General features: G+C 44.8%; 1 protein-coding gene across 6 annotated transcripts in view; it reads left to right on the top strand.

The window, feature by feature from the left end:
* The window catches only part of DCTN1 (dynactin subunit 1), a 1,327,898-nt gene that overhangs the window by 637,407 nt on the left and 670,375 nt on the right, over positions 1–20,116 (top strand). For all 6 annotated transcript variants that reach the window (XM_069632341.1, XM_069632339.1, XM_069632344.1 and 3 more), the window contains one exon: positions 2,580–2,658. In XM_069632341.1, coding sequence (XP_069488442.1) covers positions 2,580–2,658 — 79 coding nt within the window. The remainder of the gene's footprint in view (positions 1–2,579; positions 2,659–20,116) is intronic.

Below are 20,116 nucleotides of genomic sequence, written 5' to 3'. Positions count from 1 at the left end.
CAACTACGTGCAGTGGACAGTTTTACAAGTCAAAAGTAATTCCATCACTAACTTACGGCATGGACGCAACACCTGCAATTCCATCTACGTTGTGGACCAAATTGGAAAGCTACATTTGGAGAGCAGTATAAGGCCTACCCAAATCTACAGCATCTGCAGCAATAAGACGAGAACTAGGTTTACTTTCCTTAGAGGCAGTGGTGGCCCAGGGTACCATCCAACACTTCAGAAAAATCCAGAACCCAGAGATCCTAGAAATATACCACATGATTGCTGTGGAAATCGCCAATGGCACTAACAAATCCCTAAACGACTGGGTAAGTACACAAAGGCTCATACTGCAGGAGATAGCCTGTTCTGAAGAAGAATTAATCCAAAATCCACTAAGAATAAAATCAAAAATTGAATGGCTAGACTGGATAAAAACAAACGAGAAAGCAGTTTCGAATAAACTACTAGCCCACCTGCCACCGGCCTTCAACAAACTTAGAGCCCATGGGGTACTGCACAAAATACCCCAGTAAACTTTTAATGAAGACCCTATTGAAAGCTCGACTTAACCTGTTACCCACCCAAGAAATCTTCGCAATCAGAACAGCGTCCGATGAAAAAGCATGTAGACTCTGTAAAGATCCTTACTCCACAGAATCAATTAGGCACCTTCTGATGGTTTGTCCGACAATAGACCAAGAAAGAGAAGCTTTCCTCGGCCCCTTGTTCATAAACTCCTTTATCAACGCTGAAAACATTTGGTGGAATCGCCTTATAACAGGAGCCCAAACTAGATGGCTAATAGCATCGGCCAAACTTCTAAACATTGGATTGGAGAAAGTCTCCCAACCTAAACAGTAAAATCCATCTAGTTAGAAGATGAAGGCAGTGGGACTCTTACCCCAGAAGTCTACCCACCCGTAGAACTTTTCTTTTTCTTTTCTTTCTTGGTCCCCACTGAGAACGCTCAGTCAAAACAGTAAATATTTCTCACCAGTTTTTCTTTCTGCACCACGGAAACGTTTTTGTAAAAATCTAAATAGATTAAATATAATAAAAAAAATATATATACTTTGAGAATCACAATAAAGAGTGGTAATGTTATTTGGATACAGATCACCTATGTGACAAACTCCCAGCTTGCTGTTAGTGTTAGGAACATTTGCTATCTATGCAAGGGAATCATTTTTTGCACGTCAATTACAGACATGACAACTTTATAAGGGGGCTTTCTCTTCTTTTGCTTATGTTTGGGCATTTGACACTGATCGGACACTTTTTGGACCGGTTCAAATCCGTGAGTGGGATTTCATATGTAAAGGGCACATCAGTGCTAAATGCCTAAACATATGCAAAAAGAAAAGAGCACTCACATTGGGACTGTTAACAAAGGAGTAATTGCCCTGTAGGCAGCTTACCGACCTGCAATAATTGCCAGCAGCCTTTTCCAGGACGCTCTGTGAAAGAGAGTTTCTACTGCAGCGAGAGTAGCCCAGGTAGGGGGGCCACAGGATTGTAGAAGAGCGGCCCACCCACCCCCTGGCCTCACCTTTGCGACGCCAGTGCTCAGCATGGTCTGTCTCAAGGAGAGTTTGGGAGTTGGACCAACTTCATTCACTGCATCAACCTATTCATGTTTGCTGGGGTGTGTAAGGCATCCACACTCCAGTGTGTCCTCACTGTGTCTGGACGTATTTGCACATAATTCTTAAAGCGAAAGCAACCCCTGTTGCAATAACTTCATTGGAAATCTGTGGGGCCCTGCTGGCGACTAAACAATACTGTAAAAGCCAGTTTATCTCGCACGAAAAATAATCCATTGGTGCTGGATAATGAAATATCCAGAATAATTGAATGGTTTTTGTACAGGCTGGCCGTAAGAGTAGAAAGTCTGCATAATGAAGCTTCATGGCCTTCTATTGGATCTACAAACTGTAACCACCAGTAGCAGTAAGCCTGTGTCTCTGGAACTTCGCCTAAACCAATTGCTGACACTATAGGTGGCTGTGTGATCACATGCAGCACTAAACATTCTGCCCTTAAGCAGTAGAAAAACTGTAGGCTGTCCAATGAGGGGGTTAGGATGAGAGCCATCTCTGATGGCATCCATTCTACGTTTTAGTCCAATTGCCCACGTCTGCCATTATATGTACCAAGTTCTTGTAGGGCTTCAAAATCTAGGTATAAAGGGGTTTTAAAGGGGGTATAAAGGGTGACAGGTGAATCATTGATCTGTGCCTTCCGATTGATGGTTCTTCACTCATGACTATTTGGACACCTATTTTTTAATCCGTTGCAGGCAAGGCACTGATGTCCACTAAAATGGGGGAGGGCTTTATTGTGACGTATGTGTGCAGTGTGATAATAAAGCCTGTCAAACACATTGGTAGCTCCATTTAAACCTACAGCTAAGATTTTCAAGATTGTTATTTCATGCTATTGGAGAATGTTAGATGTATGTTTGTGTCTATTTGTAGACGTCTCAATACATAACCGAATTCTTTCTTTGCCCAGGCTGTTGAAAAATCCAAATGCACTTGGAAAAAAAGCTAGTAAAACAATTGACGTTGTGTTTCTGTTGTCTTCAGGGTCAGATGGAGCAGCATCCAGTTACCAAGTCAAACAATTCGAGGAACAGAATGCCAGGCTAAAGGAAGCCCTTGTTAGGTTGGAACCCATCTTGTCCTTGCATTACAATTCTGTTGAATGTATTATTGCTCTTTACATTTTTTAATTCAAATAATGAGTGCTCGTAAACAGAAAACTGCAGTTTCTCAATTGATAAAGTAATACATATTTGGAATGCTAATGAAATTTAGCAAGTGGCACTGCCATCTAGTTATAATCCATACAGTTTGTGGTGGTAGAAATTTGTCATTGCTTTTTAAATGTCTCTTATTTCTTCATCCTGCAAATTGTGTATTTTAACACATGAATTACATTGCACAGAATCCATTTACGATGACTTGCTTCTCCAGTGTAAAAACTTAGATGATTGAACATGGGCAAAACTTCTCTCTAGTGGATCTTCAAAAACAATGAACGGCTTCTTTTGGTCTCCGCAAGTTATCAGTTCAGCTACAAATGGCTGTGATCTATTGTGTGTTCAGTCATTTGGCGTTGGTGTGTTGCTTCTTCTAGTGACATGTAGAGATGAAGATGACTGCCTGCCGCCAACCCTTGGTGCATCCACTTTCATTCTGTTAGAGCAGAAGATTCTTTAGTGGCTTTCCAGCGCCAGGTAATTTGATGGGCCACCCCTTGGCCTATCTGAGCATTTTATAAGTACTTCCCCATATAATTTAACTCCAGGTGAGATGTGCTGTTTGATCAAGCAGGTTTTTAAACCTTCCGTGGAGTTAATGCGTAGGGGGACTGGGCATACCTCACTAAATGTCTATGCTCTTGTATACTGGTATTCCTTAGTACCCCCTGCATTCCCAATCTGTCAAACTTGCCCATGATTCCGTGTGTAGGGTGCAATTGGCAGATTGGTGTAGATTGTGTAGGGTTTCCTTTACTTCTCTTTGGCCCACATAGTTGAACGAGTTGTTAAGCAGTCAAAGCAACGCACTTGTAAGGGCAGGGGTCACACAAGAAGACCGGGAAACACTATAGTACTTCGAATAAATGAGGACATAGGTTCTGATAGCTGGAGCCAAATATTTTCCTGATGCTGAGTTGTTAAGATTGTACCTTGGAAACTGCCAGTTTACAAACACTTATGAAAATCTTTCAGACTTCTCTCGAGGCATTGTCACATGCTCATGGCCTCCGCCAGAGATAGTCTGATTCTGTTCTGAGTTAGCAGATGGTTTGATCCAGTGAATATTGGAGGTCACAGAAAAGCAGTTTCAGGTGCAGCGGTGCAGCAGGATGCCACTTGAGTGCTGTAGCTTATGGAGCAGAACACATGGTGCCAGTGTTGGAAGATTGCAGGTGGATCCCAGCGATGGCCCTTAAAACGTTCTTTGGGTGTTTTTTGAGCTGTCCAAAATCCCCATACTTTTATGTGGGGGGAAGCAAGCCAACAGGGACTTGGCTGTATGGCTGCTTCCCATTGTGCTCTGTTGGCGTCGATGAGGTGGGATCCATATGGAGTAATGCCTTAACAGGTGTCTCACTGTGGAGTATATGTCCGCAGACCTACATATTCCAGGGTACCGTGCAAAATACTGTAGAAGCCCAAAACTTCGGGAGGCCTTCATACACGAGTTATAAACTACACATTTGTGAACCTATACAGTTTGAAAGCTCTAAAGAAACAAACCAAGAGGCATTCCCTAAAGAGAATGAGAAAGTACTGCCTCACAGACGGGACCGCTGATCCGAATGAAGTGGAAAGTCACAGGATTGTGAGAAAGTGTGTAGTACCATCCGGGAGAACTCCAAGATGGTGCTGCAGGGGCGTTTATAAACTTGCAGTCACATGCTACTGCCTTAAAGGACTCTCGTAATATATAAATCCTGAAACTCTATTAATTTCAAGTTAATGAGAATTAATGGCCGATCTTGCAGTTTGGATAATCTGTTCTAAGAATTCAAACATTAATTCTCGAGCATTGGAACATTCATGGATTCACATGCTCTTGAATAGTTCCTGTCGTCAGGCTGGGAATCCTTTATAACATTAAAGCAGTTTACCTTTAAATGCTTAAACTGCTCATTACTTGGTTCTATTGTGCTCTATTATAGTAATTTTGGGTCATACTGCCCACAGCTAATTAGACTGGACCCCTTAGCTCCACCCCTGGTGGCCATCTTCAGATTATTTTATCGCACGTCAAGTGTTGAGTCCTAGAATTGTCGTTTGTAGACATTCTACCATTTTGTCTATTTTGCTTTTTTCAATCTAACATTCAAGTTGTGCTGCGGACCCCTAGAACGCAGTCCTATGAAAAATCTTCCAGGAGTAAGAAGGGACATGCGTCACACACTCACACTGTTCCTTCGTCAGCAGTTTTGTTGACAACTCCATCTATGCCTAGGGTCACCTCATGGACCACTTCTGTGCCGGGAAAGCCTTCGTCGATGGCATCGCCATCGACAACCCCATCCACGACCCACAGTCACCCAAAATACTTGACGATGGCTAAGACCTTTTTTTCAAAGACATCCGCTGTCGCGTTGACTCCGTTAATGACTAAGATAATTACGTCGATGATGAAAATAACTCCTTCCGCCCCGTCGACCACTTCGTTGATGGCCAAGTCTTCTACCACTTCTGCATGATCAACTGTACCGGTTCAGAGTCTGTTGGCCTCCATGTTCTCGAGGGGAGTTGCTGTGGACATGCATGGAGACTCTGTATGTATTGTCCTATCTTCCGAGACTGACGCGTGCTCAACCACTGTTTTCTTTGGCTCCTTAGGCACCACCTACAGTACCGTGTCCGTCCATGGGCCCTCCTGAGCAGATACTGCAACAGGGTGGGTATTCAGACATGTTCTCCGAAGCAGAGGAGTAAGTGGTAATGGTGATGCAGGAAATGGAAAAGCGACTCCTGTTGCTAACATGCCTACCCCAGCACCATCAAAGCAAAACCTTCCTCTACCACATGGACCTGCTCATTTTTCCAGTGGCTCCAGGTGTGTGTCAATGGATATATTATACACATTGTTAAGACTTGTTCTGGAGCTGCAACATCAGCTTCCTACTCCACAGTTGCCTTCTCCTGCACAACTTTGTGAGATTGCTGTAAGGGAAGGTCTAGCTCCTTCTGCCCCTTCAAGAAGCCCCTCTTTTGTCTCCAGTTACCCTCACAAATACGGACTCAGACGCTGACTATCTGATGGATGGTTTTCCAGGCACACATTCTACAGAAAAATGTGAAGATCTGGTGCCAGTTGATGGTGAGCCAGCAGACCTACCACCAAGAGACTTGCCTCCAGAGGAGAATGGTTCTTTCCATGCCCTTATGGCACGAAAAGCAAAACTCTCTGATCTGCGGCTGGAAGAGCAGATGGAGGGTTCCTTTACCAACAGCGGGAATCTGCCAGAAGATCAATGGTAGCCATTCCAGTACTGGAGGATATTTGGGAAGGCGGTCTCCTATTGATGAGGACCCCATTTTCAGCGCCCCTTCAAAAAGGATCACTTTGAGAAGAAATAAAATCAGAGTCTGCTCCAAAGTGCCTTCAACGCAACCTTACCCAGACTCGGTTGTGTCTGCAGCTGCCCATAAGCATTGTACCAATCTGTCCTCTCCCTATATGGTACTTCCCGACAAAGCAGGCAGACAGCTGGACGCCTTTGGCAAAAGAGTCATCACGGCCGCTGCAACCATCATCAAGGCGGCAAACTCGCTTACGATTCTCTCCTGCTAAGACCCTGAACTCTGGTTCAAACTAGGACCAATACTTAATTTCCTACCCGATGAAAAATGGGATGAAGCACTTGCACTTCTTCATGAAGGATAAGCAGTGTCAGACCATGCCATCTCAGTTGCTGTGGACATAGCGGATTCAGGGTCCAATGGGGCAGTGTTACTTCGCCATGGGTGGTTGAAAGACACAAATATTAGGCCTGAGGTCCAATTAAAGCTAGTTGATATGCCTTTTGAACACGTCAACCTTTTGAAAAGAAGTTGACAAGCCATCAAGGCTGACGCGGAAGCACCACGTTCACTTTGCATGTTACAACAATGCCTCCAATCCATTCGCTCAGGGAAAGTGAGTTTTTCCAGGACTTCGAGAGACTACAAGTCCTCCTACCATCCGCAAACGTCGCACTGTCACTATCCAATAGAGTAATAAGGGACGTTCTAAACCCTACAGAGAAAACCAGCAAAGACACAGAACCTCCTCCAGAACTCGAGCCCCGAAACAGGCCTGATCAGGCCACCAAACCCACCCCCCACATCAGCACCCCAGCAAGTGAGCAGCTTGCCAACTTCTTTACACAGTGGAAGAACATCACCGCCAAATGGGTGCTGTCCATCATTCAACAGGCCATATCCTGGAACTCGTGGGAAAATGTCCATCCACCTCTCCCCCGTCCCCTTAACCCCATAGCAAAGGCGGAAAAACACAAAGCATACCTCCTCCAAGAAGTACGGTCCCTCTTAATGGTAAGGAAATAATCGGGAGGATGGAAACCTATACTAGACCTCAGGAGGTTAAACAAATTCTTCAAGTTTCATAGGTTCTGCATGGTAATGCTGCATCACATCCTAGACCAACTGGAAGAAGCGGATTTCCTCGCGTCTCTAGACCTAGAAGGTGCTTACTTCCACATCTCCCTTCATCGGAGGCATATGCGTTTCCTCTGATTTCAGGTCCAGGGTAAACACTACCAGTTTAAAGCCCTGCCTTTCGGTTGAAATCTGCCAAAGAGTCTTCACAAAGTGCCCGGCTCCAGTGGCAGCCCACCTCAGTCATTCTGACGTCCATGTTTACCCATACCTAGACGACTGTTTGGTGCGCAGCCCAACACTAGTAACACGACACTCCAAGGATACCATACAGTATCTGACAGGGTGTGAAGACAAATCTGATCAATGTCCAGCAACTGTCAAGGCTGCCGATCGCAGTCTGCTCCCTCAAGTCCCTCTTGGGGATGATGTTGTCTTGAATCCCGTTAATCCCTCACTGTAGACTCCAAATGAGACCACTAGTTCCTAGACTCCAGTTGGCAATAGATGTCAGTGTCCTGTAAAGACCAGCTTTGCCTTGCACCATCTTCCGCCGAGCTCTCCAATGGTGGAACCATCAGCACCAATCTCATCGGGGCGCACCCTTTCGTCTTCTGGCACATCAAGTCAAGTGACCGAGGAGGCCTCCCTAGTGGGTTGGGGAGCTCAGATGGGAGAATTTGTCGCAACTCACCAGTGGGGGCAGACTATCTCAGCACCTAGAAGAATGGGGAGAAATTATTTCGGATGCTTGGGCATTGGTAACCATAGCCAATGGGTACTGCCTTCCTTTTAAACAGAGACCTCGGAGCAATCCACCGGGGAGCAACTCTTTGAGGATTCCAGATCTGCTCCTAGTGCAGGAACTTTTAACCCTGCTATAGAAAGGCACTCTAGAGCCGGTGCCTGTAGCGGTGAGGAACAAAGGATGATATTTTCTTAATACCCAAGCAGGACAGAGGACAGAGACTCATCTTGGACTTGAGATACTGAAAACCTCAGGAAGGACAAATTCAAGATGGTCACTCTTTCTCAGATCCTTCAGGCCCTCCAACTCTAGGGGTGGATGGTGTCATTGGACCTTCAGGATGCTTATTTTCATGTGCCAATCCATCTCAAGCACAGAAAATACCTGAGCTTTGCAGTTGGTGGTTCTCATGATCAATTTCGAGTCCTGCAATTTGGGCTGACCTCCGCCCAAGGGTTTTCACCAAACTGATGGTGGTAGTGGAAGCGAGTCTCAGGAGAGGGGGATTCACGTCTACCCCTACCTGGACGAGTGGCTGATCAGGGCGCGTTCTCCCGAACAAGTCTGGGATCACCTGCCACACTCTTCACAGACTGGGCTTCTCCCTCAATTACAAGAAATCCCATATGACACCTTCTCAAAAGCTCCAATTCATCGTGGCTGTACTGGATACATCCTTGGGAAAGAGCTCACCACCCGAGGTGAGGGCTCAAGACATTCTCCAGATGGTCTCCAAATTTCAGATTGCCCCGCATCACCCGGCCTTCGATTCCTTTTTTGAGGTTGCTCGGCTTCATTGCATCCTGCATCTTTCTGGTGCCAGAGGCCCGCCTGAGAATGAAATCCCTTCAATGGGCTCTCAGAACTCAATGGTCCCAGTTCTCAGGAAAGATGTCGGCCCTACTTCAGGTTCCAAGCAGGGTCACACAAGATCTTTTGTGGTGGGCCTACGAGGACAATCTTTTGAAGCGAGAACCCTTTTGGGAACCATGGCCGGAGATAAGAGTAGTGACGGACGCCTCACTCACTATGTGGGGAGCCCACACCAATGAACAGACTGTCAGCGGTCGTTGGTCTCCATCTGAGTCCAAACTCTACATATCAATCATTTGGAGCCGAGGGCAATCAGACTAGCGCTGAAGGCCTTCCTGCCCTCTGTACGGGGAAACAATGACCTGATAATGATCGACAACACAGTGGCCATGTACTACCTCAACAAGAGAGGAGGTGTAGGGTTACTACCACTGTGCAGAGAGGGAATGCAGCTCTAGTACTGGGCAATTCAAGAAGGAATCTCCCTATCGACAGTTCACCTAGCCGGAGAGGAGAACATGGCGGATGCTCTGAGCAGGCAGAGCACAGTATCCCACGAGTAGTAACTAGCTCAGAAAGACCTTCAAGAGATCTTCACACTTTGGGCAACCCCTCAAGTGGATCTGTTCGTGACTGGTGTCAACCGGAAGTCGAAACTATACTGCTCCAGGGAATTTCTCCCATGAGGAGCTTTAGGAGACCCGTTCATAGTCGACTGGGAATTTCCACTCCTGTACGCGAGAGGAAGATCGGGTTCTCCATCCAGAGGTGAAGACGCTCAGCCTTCATGCATGGTTTCTGAGTGGCTGAGATACAAGGATTGGGACCTCCCGGATGACGTAATGGAGATTTTGCTTTCGGCCAACAACAAAGTGTTTGTACCATTGCCGTTGGAATAAATTCTGCAGCTGGTGCAAAGAAAATAATGTAGACCCTTTTCTGTGCATAACACCGGATGTTTTAGCCTTTCTACTATCCTTAGCCAATTTGGGGCTCTAGGTTGGTACTATTAAAGGCTATTTGACAGCGCTGTCCACCTTTAACTGCTAGTTTCGTCCATGCCACACCTTACTATCTTCTATAAGGATAGGGTGTTCTGAGGATTAAACCCTCATTTCTACCCAAAATCATTTCTGAATTTCACATTTGGCAGAACATTGTTTTACCTTCTTTCTATCTCCCACCTCATCCTGGCAAGGAGGAGGAGGGAGAACACAGGTTGGACCCTCGCAGAGCTCTGGTATATTTGTATATCTAGGCTGTCCAACTTCGCATTGATGATCAGCTTTTCATTGGCTGGGTCAGTAGACCTTATCCTGGTGGATCATTCTGGCAATTTCGGAATGTTATAGACTGGCAGGAAAGGATCCTCCTGAAGGATTAAGAGCCTATTCCACCTGGGGCTTCGTTACCTCTACAGCCTGGCAAAGGAGTGTACCTATAAAAAGTATTTGAGGCAGCACATGTTCACAAAACATTGCTGCCATGAGACTTCCCTCGGTCAGGATGGGAGCTTTGCAGAACCAGTCCTGCATTCGGTTCATGAAAACCTTTGAAAAACTAAAATTCTAAATCCCTCCACCAAATCTAATACTTCTTTGGGAGTCTATCAAAGATGAGGAATACGTGGGAAGACCCAATCCATTCGAAAAACAAGTTACTTGCCCCTGGTAACGTTCTTTCAACTGGATGTTCGTCCCACTTATTCCTCGTCGCCCTGCCAACCTACCCCACAGTAGAATTTCCCATGCTATTACAGCTTTTGCTCCTACAAGGCCGAGTACGGTCAGTCCCATGGTTAGGCGTGTATTTCTACTGTAAGAAAAAAACCAACTGAAGCCAACGGGCGCTGTGCATGCTATATATGCCTTTTGATGACATCCTCGAGACAGAGGCTCACGAAGGACACGAGGCAACGGCATCGACGCACAGCACCCACTGCCCAAATGATTTTTGTCGAAGCAGCTGAAGCTGGATATCGTATATCAAAGATGAGGTATACGTGGGAGGAACATCCAGACGAAAGAACGTTACCAGGGGTAAGTAACTTGTTCTTCGAGGGCACAAACTACATATTTGTGTCTCACTTCTAAAGGGAAAGTAGAATCAATCTGGTATACCTGTAGGTCACTAGATGAAAACAATTGAGCAGCCTGATGCAAACTATTAGTAAAAAAGCAAAACTCAATACCATCAACACCAATCGTGGCCTACGAGTCAAAGGGTACAAATTATGGCCAATGCTGGCTGTCAATCTGGTTAAATAATGCCTGTTAACAGGGCACAGGAATGATTCTTCAATTAAAATCTACTAGACACCTCAACAAGCAAAAATAAAATGAACTTGCTGCTCTGCTCCATAATAATGGAAATCCAAATCCCAATAGCACATATTTCCACCCTCCCTTCCAGATCTACTTGCACGTGCCTCCCGCTACCAGCACTCTTTCTACAGGGCAAGGTCATAAACTATACTCTCAGTAGTTTTTATAACCGTCTTCAACACTACCTCAAAGCCCCTTCCTTTAAAGTTTGACCGCTCAACTTGTGTCCTTTCAGCATTCAGGGATAAAGATTTCTCTGCCTTCCTTGCCTCTGTTTTCATTTCCTGTCATTCTAGTTCTTTTGCTACCTTGTTAACTATCACTCCTTTATTATATTACTTTTAAGAGCGAGGGGTATACTAATAACTAATAGCTATATTAGGTAGCCATAGAACTCATTAAAGGCCCTTGCTAAAACTGAATTGAGACTGCTACACTCCATTGAGAGGTTCTGGAGCAGTGTGATTGCCTTAAAATGTTTTTTTACCTGGTATGCATTGCTGCTTATGTTTCCTGTGTTTTTTATTTATTTATTTTTAAAAACATTTACGCCAAGTGTAGTATTTAATAAGAAATAGTGTGATGCCTTTTCAATGTGGCACTGACAGGAGAAGATAGGGTCACTTTTAAAATAAATATTTAATGTTTCTGTTTCAAGGGTTCTGTGTTCTGGCACATAGGGATTCATTTTAAAAAAATGTAATTAAGATACCCATGATATAAAAAGGACTTGAAGTAACCTTGTATACCCACAACTGGCCAGATTTGAATAAAATGCAAGAAGTTAATGTTAATGTTAAAGTAGTAGTGGTCCCTTGGCGCTCTGGCGGTTCTGAAAGAGCTGGGGAGGTTGAGTTAGTGGGAGGAAGCCGGAAAAGTGCAAGAGAGCAGTGATGTGCTGTTGGCGGCCTCAGCCCGGTGGGTCCGTTGGCTGGGCCAGGGGTGTTTGCCGTCAGTAGTCGTTGTGTACTGTTGTGCAAGGCTATGTGTGTTTTTTATTTTGTTGTTGCAATGTAGTGAAGTTTGTACGGTTTGTTGTGCTGTAGGTTTTGGTTGTGTTTGGTTTGGAGTTTGAGAGGTGTATGCAGAAAGGGAAATTGTTAGTAAGTTTGGTTAGTTTGCGTCTCTATCCTGAATTGAAGCCTAGTCTCCCCTGTTGCGGCTCTGTCCTGATCTGGGTCTGACTGGCATACAGGTTCCATGCTCCTCTAGACCCCGCGTCTAACATGCTCTCTGATAGCTCCCCTTATCCTCCATTTAGACTTTAGTGGCCAGTGCATCTGCCAATGACATGCTAACATTCACAATTCCATCTAGATGCGACGCAGGCTAGTGTTCACAATTCTATCTAAGTGTGGACATGCTTTAAAATAAATATTTAATTTTTCTGTTTCAAGGGTTCTGTGTTCTGGCACATAGGGATTCATTTAAAAAAATGTAATTAAGATACCTATGATATAAAAAGGACTTGAAGTAACCTTGTATACCCACAACTGGCCAGATTTGAATAAAATACAAGAAGTGAATGTAATGTGATCACAGATTCACAATAGGATGACCAACTTAATTAGCAAGAGGTAACTGTGACAAAATGAATAATTCTCTGCAGAAGTACAGGGTTAAGTAGTGGTTTTGAAACTCCTACTCAACACCTCACTACTACCAGGCCTTTGAAATACTTAACAATTCCCATTTGATCTGCACAGCGAGTTTCTTTATTTACATACTCGAGCCAAGAGAAATGCACTCATCCGATGGTAATGTGTGACAAAATATTAATCGTTGTCTTCTGTAACACTTCATATCTGGTGCAATGCTGCCACTCACGGGCCAGCTATGCACAGTGAAACAAATGTTTGCCATTTACTGCAAATACAATGTGTTCAAATAGGTTTCAGACATCCCATACTCGCCAGCATGGACTAGTACCATGCAAGTGGGTACTTGCCCTTCATAAAATCTCCTCATTGTTGCCCACAGATCGAAATGGGTCTGGTCCAGCCTCTCAATGTGTTGCATCAGTGTCAATTGGTAAAAGTCGGTGCTGTACAATAGGTGGAGTAGGCATTGAGATGGTTAGTCACTGCTCCACCTGGGACTAGTTTATCAGAAATGGCCAATAAGCATTGAATGATGAAGGCAGCTTCTGAGTTCCTATAGCTGCTTGCAATCACTCTAAAGAAGTCAAGCTGGCTTTCAAGCAGTTTGAGGGATAAAACAGAGCCCCAAACAGTCTGTTTGTCCATCGGTTGCTGTGGAATGCTGTCCAGGGAGCCAACATTTAGGGAGAGTCTTTTTGCACTTCGCAGGAAGAAAAGGTTCCAGGGAGCACTTGGAGGGGCTGTCACTTCCAGTAGGCGGGGTCCCGGAGACCATTGTCTCTACAAAAGGCAGTTCTCGTCTACCAGTGTGTCACTGCAATTGGTCCCCTGCAGTAGGTGAGTGGAGGGTCTTGCTTCTTTCTTGGAAGTGTTGATCTTCACCTCTATGGCAGAGGACTTTAACATACTCTACCCCAATAAAGTTCCAGGTGAAACTTTTTTCTGGTGTTCAAAGATCATTCAACTAAGTGGAGAGGGAAGAGGGGGTAGTCCGAGCCCTTTATATAGTCATCTTACCATAGCAGATTGGAGCAATTTCAAGCTTTCTGTAAAGGCCCAATACCAGCTGCTCTGACAAGGGTCTTAACCTGGTGATGCGAGTCCTAGAGATCTTTATCTGCAGGAAATGGAGGAGAGGGTACAGGAAGTTTTAGAACCCTAGGAAAGTTGGTGGAACCCTTCTCCTGTTAGTAACTTCTCTTGTTGTCTACTCTAATTCCTCTCTTTCCATGTTTGCCTACAACAAAGACTTCATTAATGGCCCTCATTGTATGGATTCCACATTGTGATAAGCGGGCTGTCTTTGAAGCACTGATCCCTTTACCATGTAGGCGGTATATCCTGGTATTTGCTGTTGTCTTGTGGTGTTGACAAGTATTCCCAGCCGAGAACAAAAGGAGCTTCTACGACACTGGTACACAAAACTCTGACTGATGAGTGAGTCAATAGAAACTAAGCTGACAATAAAATACATTAAATTGATTTGGCCGGTAGGTCTATCTTCTCATCAGCATAGATACGGCTTATCTTTATATTTTACGAGGGGATCGTCCACCAAGCCTTGGGGATGCACAGTTGCATATCATTTGGATTGAGGTTGCCACGTTTGGAGCAGTACCTGGTTTTGGGAATTTGGATTCCAGCAGGCTGTTCACAAGAATGCATGTTACACTGTAGCTGCTATGCTGCCAACTACAAGGTGTCCGATTGGCTTGGTAGACGGAAGGAAGCACTCTCAGGAACCTCTGGTCACTGTACTCCCCAACCCAAAAGGATAACCCAGCGGGTTGAAATGACAATGCAGCTTGGTAGATCTCCCCTGGGTAGGAGTGCACCGGAACACCTTCCACCCCCTTCTGGGACTTGACGAGACATGAGCTGGAGTAGGAGACAGAAAACAAGGGTGGTGAGGAACTCAAGATCACACACAGTAAGAATGAGTAGAAACAAAACAGCAGTCTTGCCAGTATTAAGCTGCTCCTGGCTCAACAGAATCCCACTTAGGGTTTGTGGTTAGTTTAGAAAGGAATTACCTGTGACATGGATAGTCTAATTACCTAGTAATTCAGGACGATCAGGCAACAGGAAGAGTGTCATTCCAAGAACGCCCGTTGCGTTTAATCTATGTTCTGAAATGCTGGCAATTAGCTGTGGATGGATGTAGAGGACGAGCGGTTTATAGGAAACGACCCTCTAGTGTTGTAACGCTCTGCAGTCTTATTTCTGCAGCGTTGGCAGAACCTGAGCCTCCTGGGGCAGATGTAAATCCTTTGGTAATAGTCTGGATACCTGTAAGAGGCTCTGTGGTCTCTCTGAGCCAAATCTCTAACACAAGGTAGCTGTTGGGTGTGCCAGCAGTGATTAACGTTTACAATATACTTTTTTTTAGCAAGGAACATTATGAACCTGGTGGCTTGATTAGCAGGATCTACTTTCTAAAGCAGAATTACGAACACCCTTGACCGGGCTTGCCGCTTCCGGAGACTCAGCCTTGACCACTCTCCATGCTACCTTGATTGGTTTGGCTCTAGCGCCCAGAGTTGTCTATGCTCACTAGCTTGGTTGGCCTCCTATACATCTGTCCACTACCTGGAGTATAGAAATCCAGTCTAACACCAGACAATCATCCTGGAGTTGTGGCTGAATTGCATACTTTGCTAAACTCAAACTGGAATTTGCCCTTTAGTGAAGGTGCTAAAGCCACCTTCTTGAACTGTTCATATCTTAGACTAAAATAAATTGATACTTGATTGAATCATCTGCAACACGCAGAACCGAGCAGAGTTAACCGCATCTAGGCTCAGATGGCTCAAAAAAAGAAATGGGCTCGCTTTTTAGAGGTAAGTGAGTATTCCGTCCACTGCCACTCAAGGTAAGTTACTTAAAAAGGTATGTATTAAGGGATTTACAGACCTGGAAAAGTGTTTCCTTCTTCCTAACCTCCCAAGGAAGACTGTTCCATAGTCTGGGGCTGTATACTGCAAACCGGCTGTCTCCCGTGGAAATGCAATCGGAGGGGGGGACAACCAACAGCAGTTTATCAGCAGATTGCAGCGTTAAGGACAGTTGATAATGTATCAGTTTTTCAGCCAGATATGACTGGGCTACGTTATTCAGGGATTTATAGACCAGGCATAAAATCCTAAAATCAATTCGATCACCAACTGACAACCAATGAAGGGAGTGGTGCAGAGCTGAAAGTGGGATTGATTTAGGGACTTTAAAGATCAGTCTCACTCCAGCATACTGTGCCTTCTGTAGCCAGATCATATGTTTGCATGGGATACCAGCTAATAGGCCATTCCCATAGTGATGAGGAGCAGGTGCAGGTGGATCTAGGTCACCTGGCCTAAGCCCCGCGCACCTTCTTAGCCCTGCCTCTTCCTTCCTGCTCTTCACTCCTAGATCAAGGGTGTCCGAAGCGAAGGGCAGACAAAGAAAAAGGCAATTCCTTTTTGGACCTGTTCGGACCAGGTGGATCCAGGGCTCGAACCCCTGCTCAGACAACATGTAAGCATGCACCAACTTGTGTTTACTCCCTCTGTCCCCACAGGCCATCCCCACCACCTCTGGTCCCCCTGTGCTGTTCCCTTGTGCCCCCCACCCTACTCGCACACAGGTGTTGCCTGTTTTTCTTGATTCTTCAACCCTGCCCTCCCGCCCCCTCCTTCCGGCCTACTTCTGAAGGAGTCTGTCCTGATACATTCTGCTTATACCATCGCCGTCTTGTGGCCAATGCTGGATTTGACTTTTATGGACTTCATTGATTTACGGTGTGTTACCCTTTCTCAACTCTCATGCTGGACTTCCTTTGCCTCTTGTACTCATGGTGGCCCTGAATCATGCTGTTCCCATCTTCATCTTGTATCCTTGCTTGCAACATTGTGTTACTACTGACTTCTGTAATTGTATTCAGTCTCCTCTCTTGCTTCTCCACTCTTTTTGACTACTTATTCTGTATGATAGCAACCTCGTCTGTCTCCTAACCCTCCCCCTTACTTGCCCTCCCCCCCCCCTCAGCACTATCTGAAATTGCGTTAGGCCTAGTACGATAGTTAATTTCACATCCTTACTGTTCATGGCCTGTAAGAATGTCATTGTATTTTCCCTTGTTCCCTCCCTTGCCTTGAAGCGCTTTGAAACACATTGTGTATAGGCGCTATTTAAATAAACTATCATATCATAGTCCAGCTGGGAATTGACTAATGCCCCCAGAATGGTGGCATGGTCTTCAGAGGGAACATATGGAAGGGCAAGCCATCGGAAGCCAAAGAATAAAAAACGGATTGAAGTTTCGCTCCTAACTGATTTTCACATCCTCGATTGTCTTGCCAAATATAGCCTACATTTTTAATTTTCGTAGAACATTTTTTGACTGGAGCCCAGAAAGCATGTGGTTGGCCGACGCATCTCATTGTCTAGAAAGTGGTGTTTCGGCCCAAACAAGTCCACTTCCCTTTTACTAGGGTTGCATTGGAGCCCGTTTAGCAACATCCAGTTTCCAGTGTCATCAAAACACTGCCAAATTATGTCAAACAAATCCACAAAATTACCCAGTTTAACAAAAATCTGGGTATCATCAGCATACGATTCAAAACCAACCTTGTGTTTCCTCAAGATGTCCATTAGAGGTTGGGAGTACAGACTGAATAACAGAGAGGAGAGTGACCAGCCCTGGGGTACGCCACAGCCCTAGGAAAAAGAATCTTGCAAATATCCCCCCAACTCCACCTGCTGCCGGTGTTCAGATAGGAAGGAGCCTAATCAGTTTATAGCATGGTCTGACACTGTGCCCATCCTTTCTCAATTGTTCTAGTAAAAGACCGTTGTCCACGGAAGACAAATCCAGGATTACTAGCAAAGACATTTCCCTTTGCGTCCTATACCCGAAGAAGCTCATCCCAGACTGCTATCAGCACCGTTTCTGTACCAAATCCCGTCTGGAACACAGATTGGCATGGTTCTAATAAAGCAAATTTGTCAACATGATCCTGGAGCTGGGTCGTGACTACTTTTTCCAGGATTTCTTTTGGCTTGGGGAGACCTGCCACTGGCCGATTATTCTGTTATTTATTTGGGTTGTGTTTCTTCAGCAGCATTAAAATGTAATTTTTAAGCTTAGCCAGAACAAAACCTTTTGAGAGGGAAGCATTGACAAAGTCATAAAGGGGGAGCCAAGCTGCCAAGCATTGCGTAGGACACTCTGGCAGTTCGAATAACAAATGGTTAGTGGGTCTAAGTGTCCGCAGTAAGGGCAAGATGGTATCCTCACAGACTACTTTGAAGTCAAACAGATGCTTGACGCTCGGGTAATTATTAGATTCAGTAACAAGGCCATGAGAGGATGTTATGTTGTTAGGGTTCGGAGTCATCGGGCTATTCTGTAAAATCTTCCTTTGAATGGCTTTAATGTTATTCGTAAAGAATTAATTAAATGCATTAGCTTGATCTAATGAGGGTATGACGGTAGAAGAGCTGTTGCTTTTACGAAAAAGGTTAGCAATAACTGAAAAAGGTTTTCTTGGAAGATTGACTGATTAGATCTTTTTGTGCAGAAAAGCTGACTTAGCTTTAAAAATGTCTGCCTTTTGCTTCAAAGCTATTTTAGCATTCAATGCCATGTCTGTGGTTCTAAGCTTCCTCTGTTTTCTTTTCGTTGCCCTGTATTTTGTTCGTAATGAAGCTGAGGATGGAGAGTACCATGGCTTAGATTTTTATCTCGTCATCCGCAGCGACAGTGGTGTAAGTTTGGTGCAGATAGCAGCCATAATTTTCACTCCCTGTGAAAAGAAGTAATCACATTTCAGTGATGAATCTATAGATTGCAAGGCCCCATGTAGTATGGGGCCCAGTATTTCCGACCGATCTTTGGGCTTGCGGCACATGGCCATTTATTAGGATCCGATGTTTTCTCCATTTCCTTAATAAGACTAAAGGACAACAGTATAATAAAATGATATTACTATGAAACAGGCATTGTATTGATCATGGTAAGTTCCGAGCCGCGGATCAAAATGGGAGCCAGGCAGTAGCCCTATAGGTGGAAAGAGGTAACATCGAGTCTGGGGCAGGTAAGTCGTCAGGCCAGATGTTAAAGTCGCTGATGCATACCAGATCATGATGCTTAATGCCTGTAAACAATAGGAATAAGTCACAATTTTCCAGGAAAAACCAGGCAAAACCAAAACCACTATTCACCTTAACTCTTGGTGCACTCCGAACCTCTTAGAACTATGTGCCAAAAACCTTCTGACACTCGTAAGCAGTTGTTTGCAACTGCTGCTAAGGCGTACAAACAAGCTATCCTACAAACAAAATCCTCCACCTAGAACACCAGAATTGCTCATTTTAAATTGAAAACTCGTGAGATCTTCACTATTCTTGATATGCACTACAGCTTGCAGATATGCACTATGACCTTCGATCCGGGGAGCTCTCAAGCTCTCGCAGCTCCCTGAAGGTACAATAATGCGATACGATTCCACAATTGAAACCTTAAACTATGATGGGAATACTTAGCCACCTGCCACAAACTATTACCTGGGACTTGGAAAATGGGCCCACCAGCACTTATAACCGAACTTCTGAAACAGACTTATTTCTGTCCCACTGCATGGGAAGGCGCTCTGAAGCGGGCGAGGAATCTGACAGAGGATTTCTCTCAGAGAACCAATGCTCCTCTAGAATAGAAGGGTCAGCTCAGCAAACACTGGAAGGAATTCAGAAACGGGGGGGTCTCCAAACAATCTGCACAGAAACTCGCACATACCAATATTCTCACTCTTTGCTCTAGACCAACACCCAATAGATTACAGCTATACCCCTTGATCAATTCGGTCTAGCTGCACACATACCCACTCACCTCCATGAACACCTTCACCACACAGCTATATCCCTCTGAGAAAGCTGCACACATAATATCATAGTCACTGTGACTCTGAATACATTAATCCCTTCATCAGGGCTTAGTCTAAGGCTCTAGAGAACTGTGACCGTGGCCTTCCATATTTGAATTATAAATCAGAAAACATGTTTTGTCTAAGCGCACAAGAGACTTGTTAACCTAAATTTCTCTCACATAATATTATACACAAGCACCACCACCGCCAGAATGCAGACTCTGAGGTCAATGGCTGTAAGGTGACCAGTAAGACAGACGCAAGTGATCACAGTTCAATAGAGTTTATTGAACAATGAATGCTGTATGCAGGTTGAAAAAACCTAAATCTAAGATGGGAACAAGCATTGATCATCGAATGAAAAATAAGGCAGTCCTAGTGGCGGTGTGTCAAAACAAAAGGGCCTATACTACGAAATCTATTGCCAAACCTCACAACTAAAAAAACAAGGGGTTGGTATACTTCTCAATAAAGGAAAGCCGTGTTCTCAAATAATATGTCAGGATGAGGTAGCCTGAGTCTCCCTTTCCCACGTTTTGGACACTGGGTAAGATGGGAGCTTGGAGCACAGTACAGTACAGTATCAGGCTGCTCCAGCACGAGACAAC

The sequence above is a fragment of the Ambystoma mexicanum genome, chromosome 6q (assembly GCF_040938575.1).
Source record: "Ambystoma mexicanum isolate Mex_15411 chromosome 6q, UKY_AmexF1_1, whole genome shotgun sequence".
Classification (NCBI taxonomy): domain Eukaryota; kingdom Metazoa; phylum Chordata; class Amphibia; order Caudata; family Ambystomatidae; genus Ambystoma; species Ambystoma mexicanum.
The sequence above is the reverse complement of the archived record's forward strand: the minus strand, read 5'-3'. Positions and strand labels throughout refer to the sequence as shown.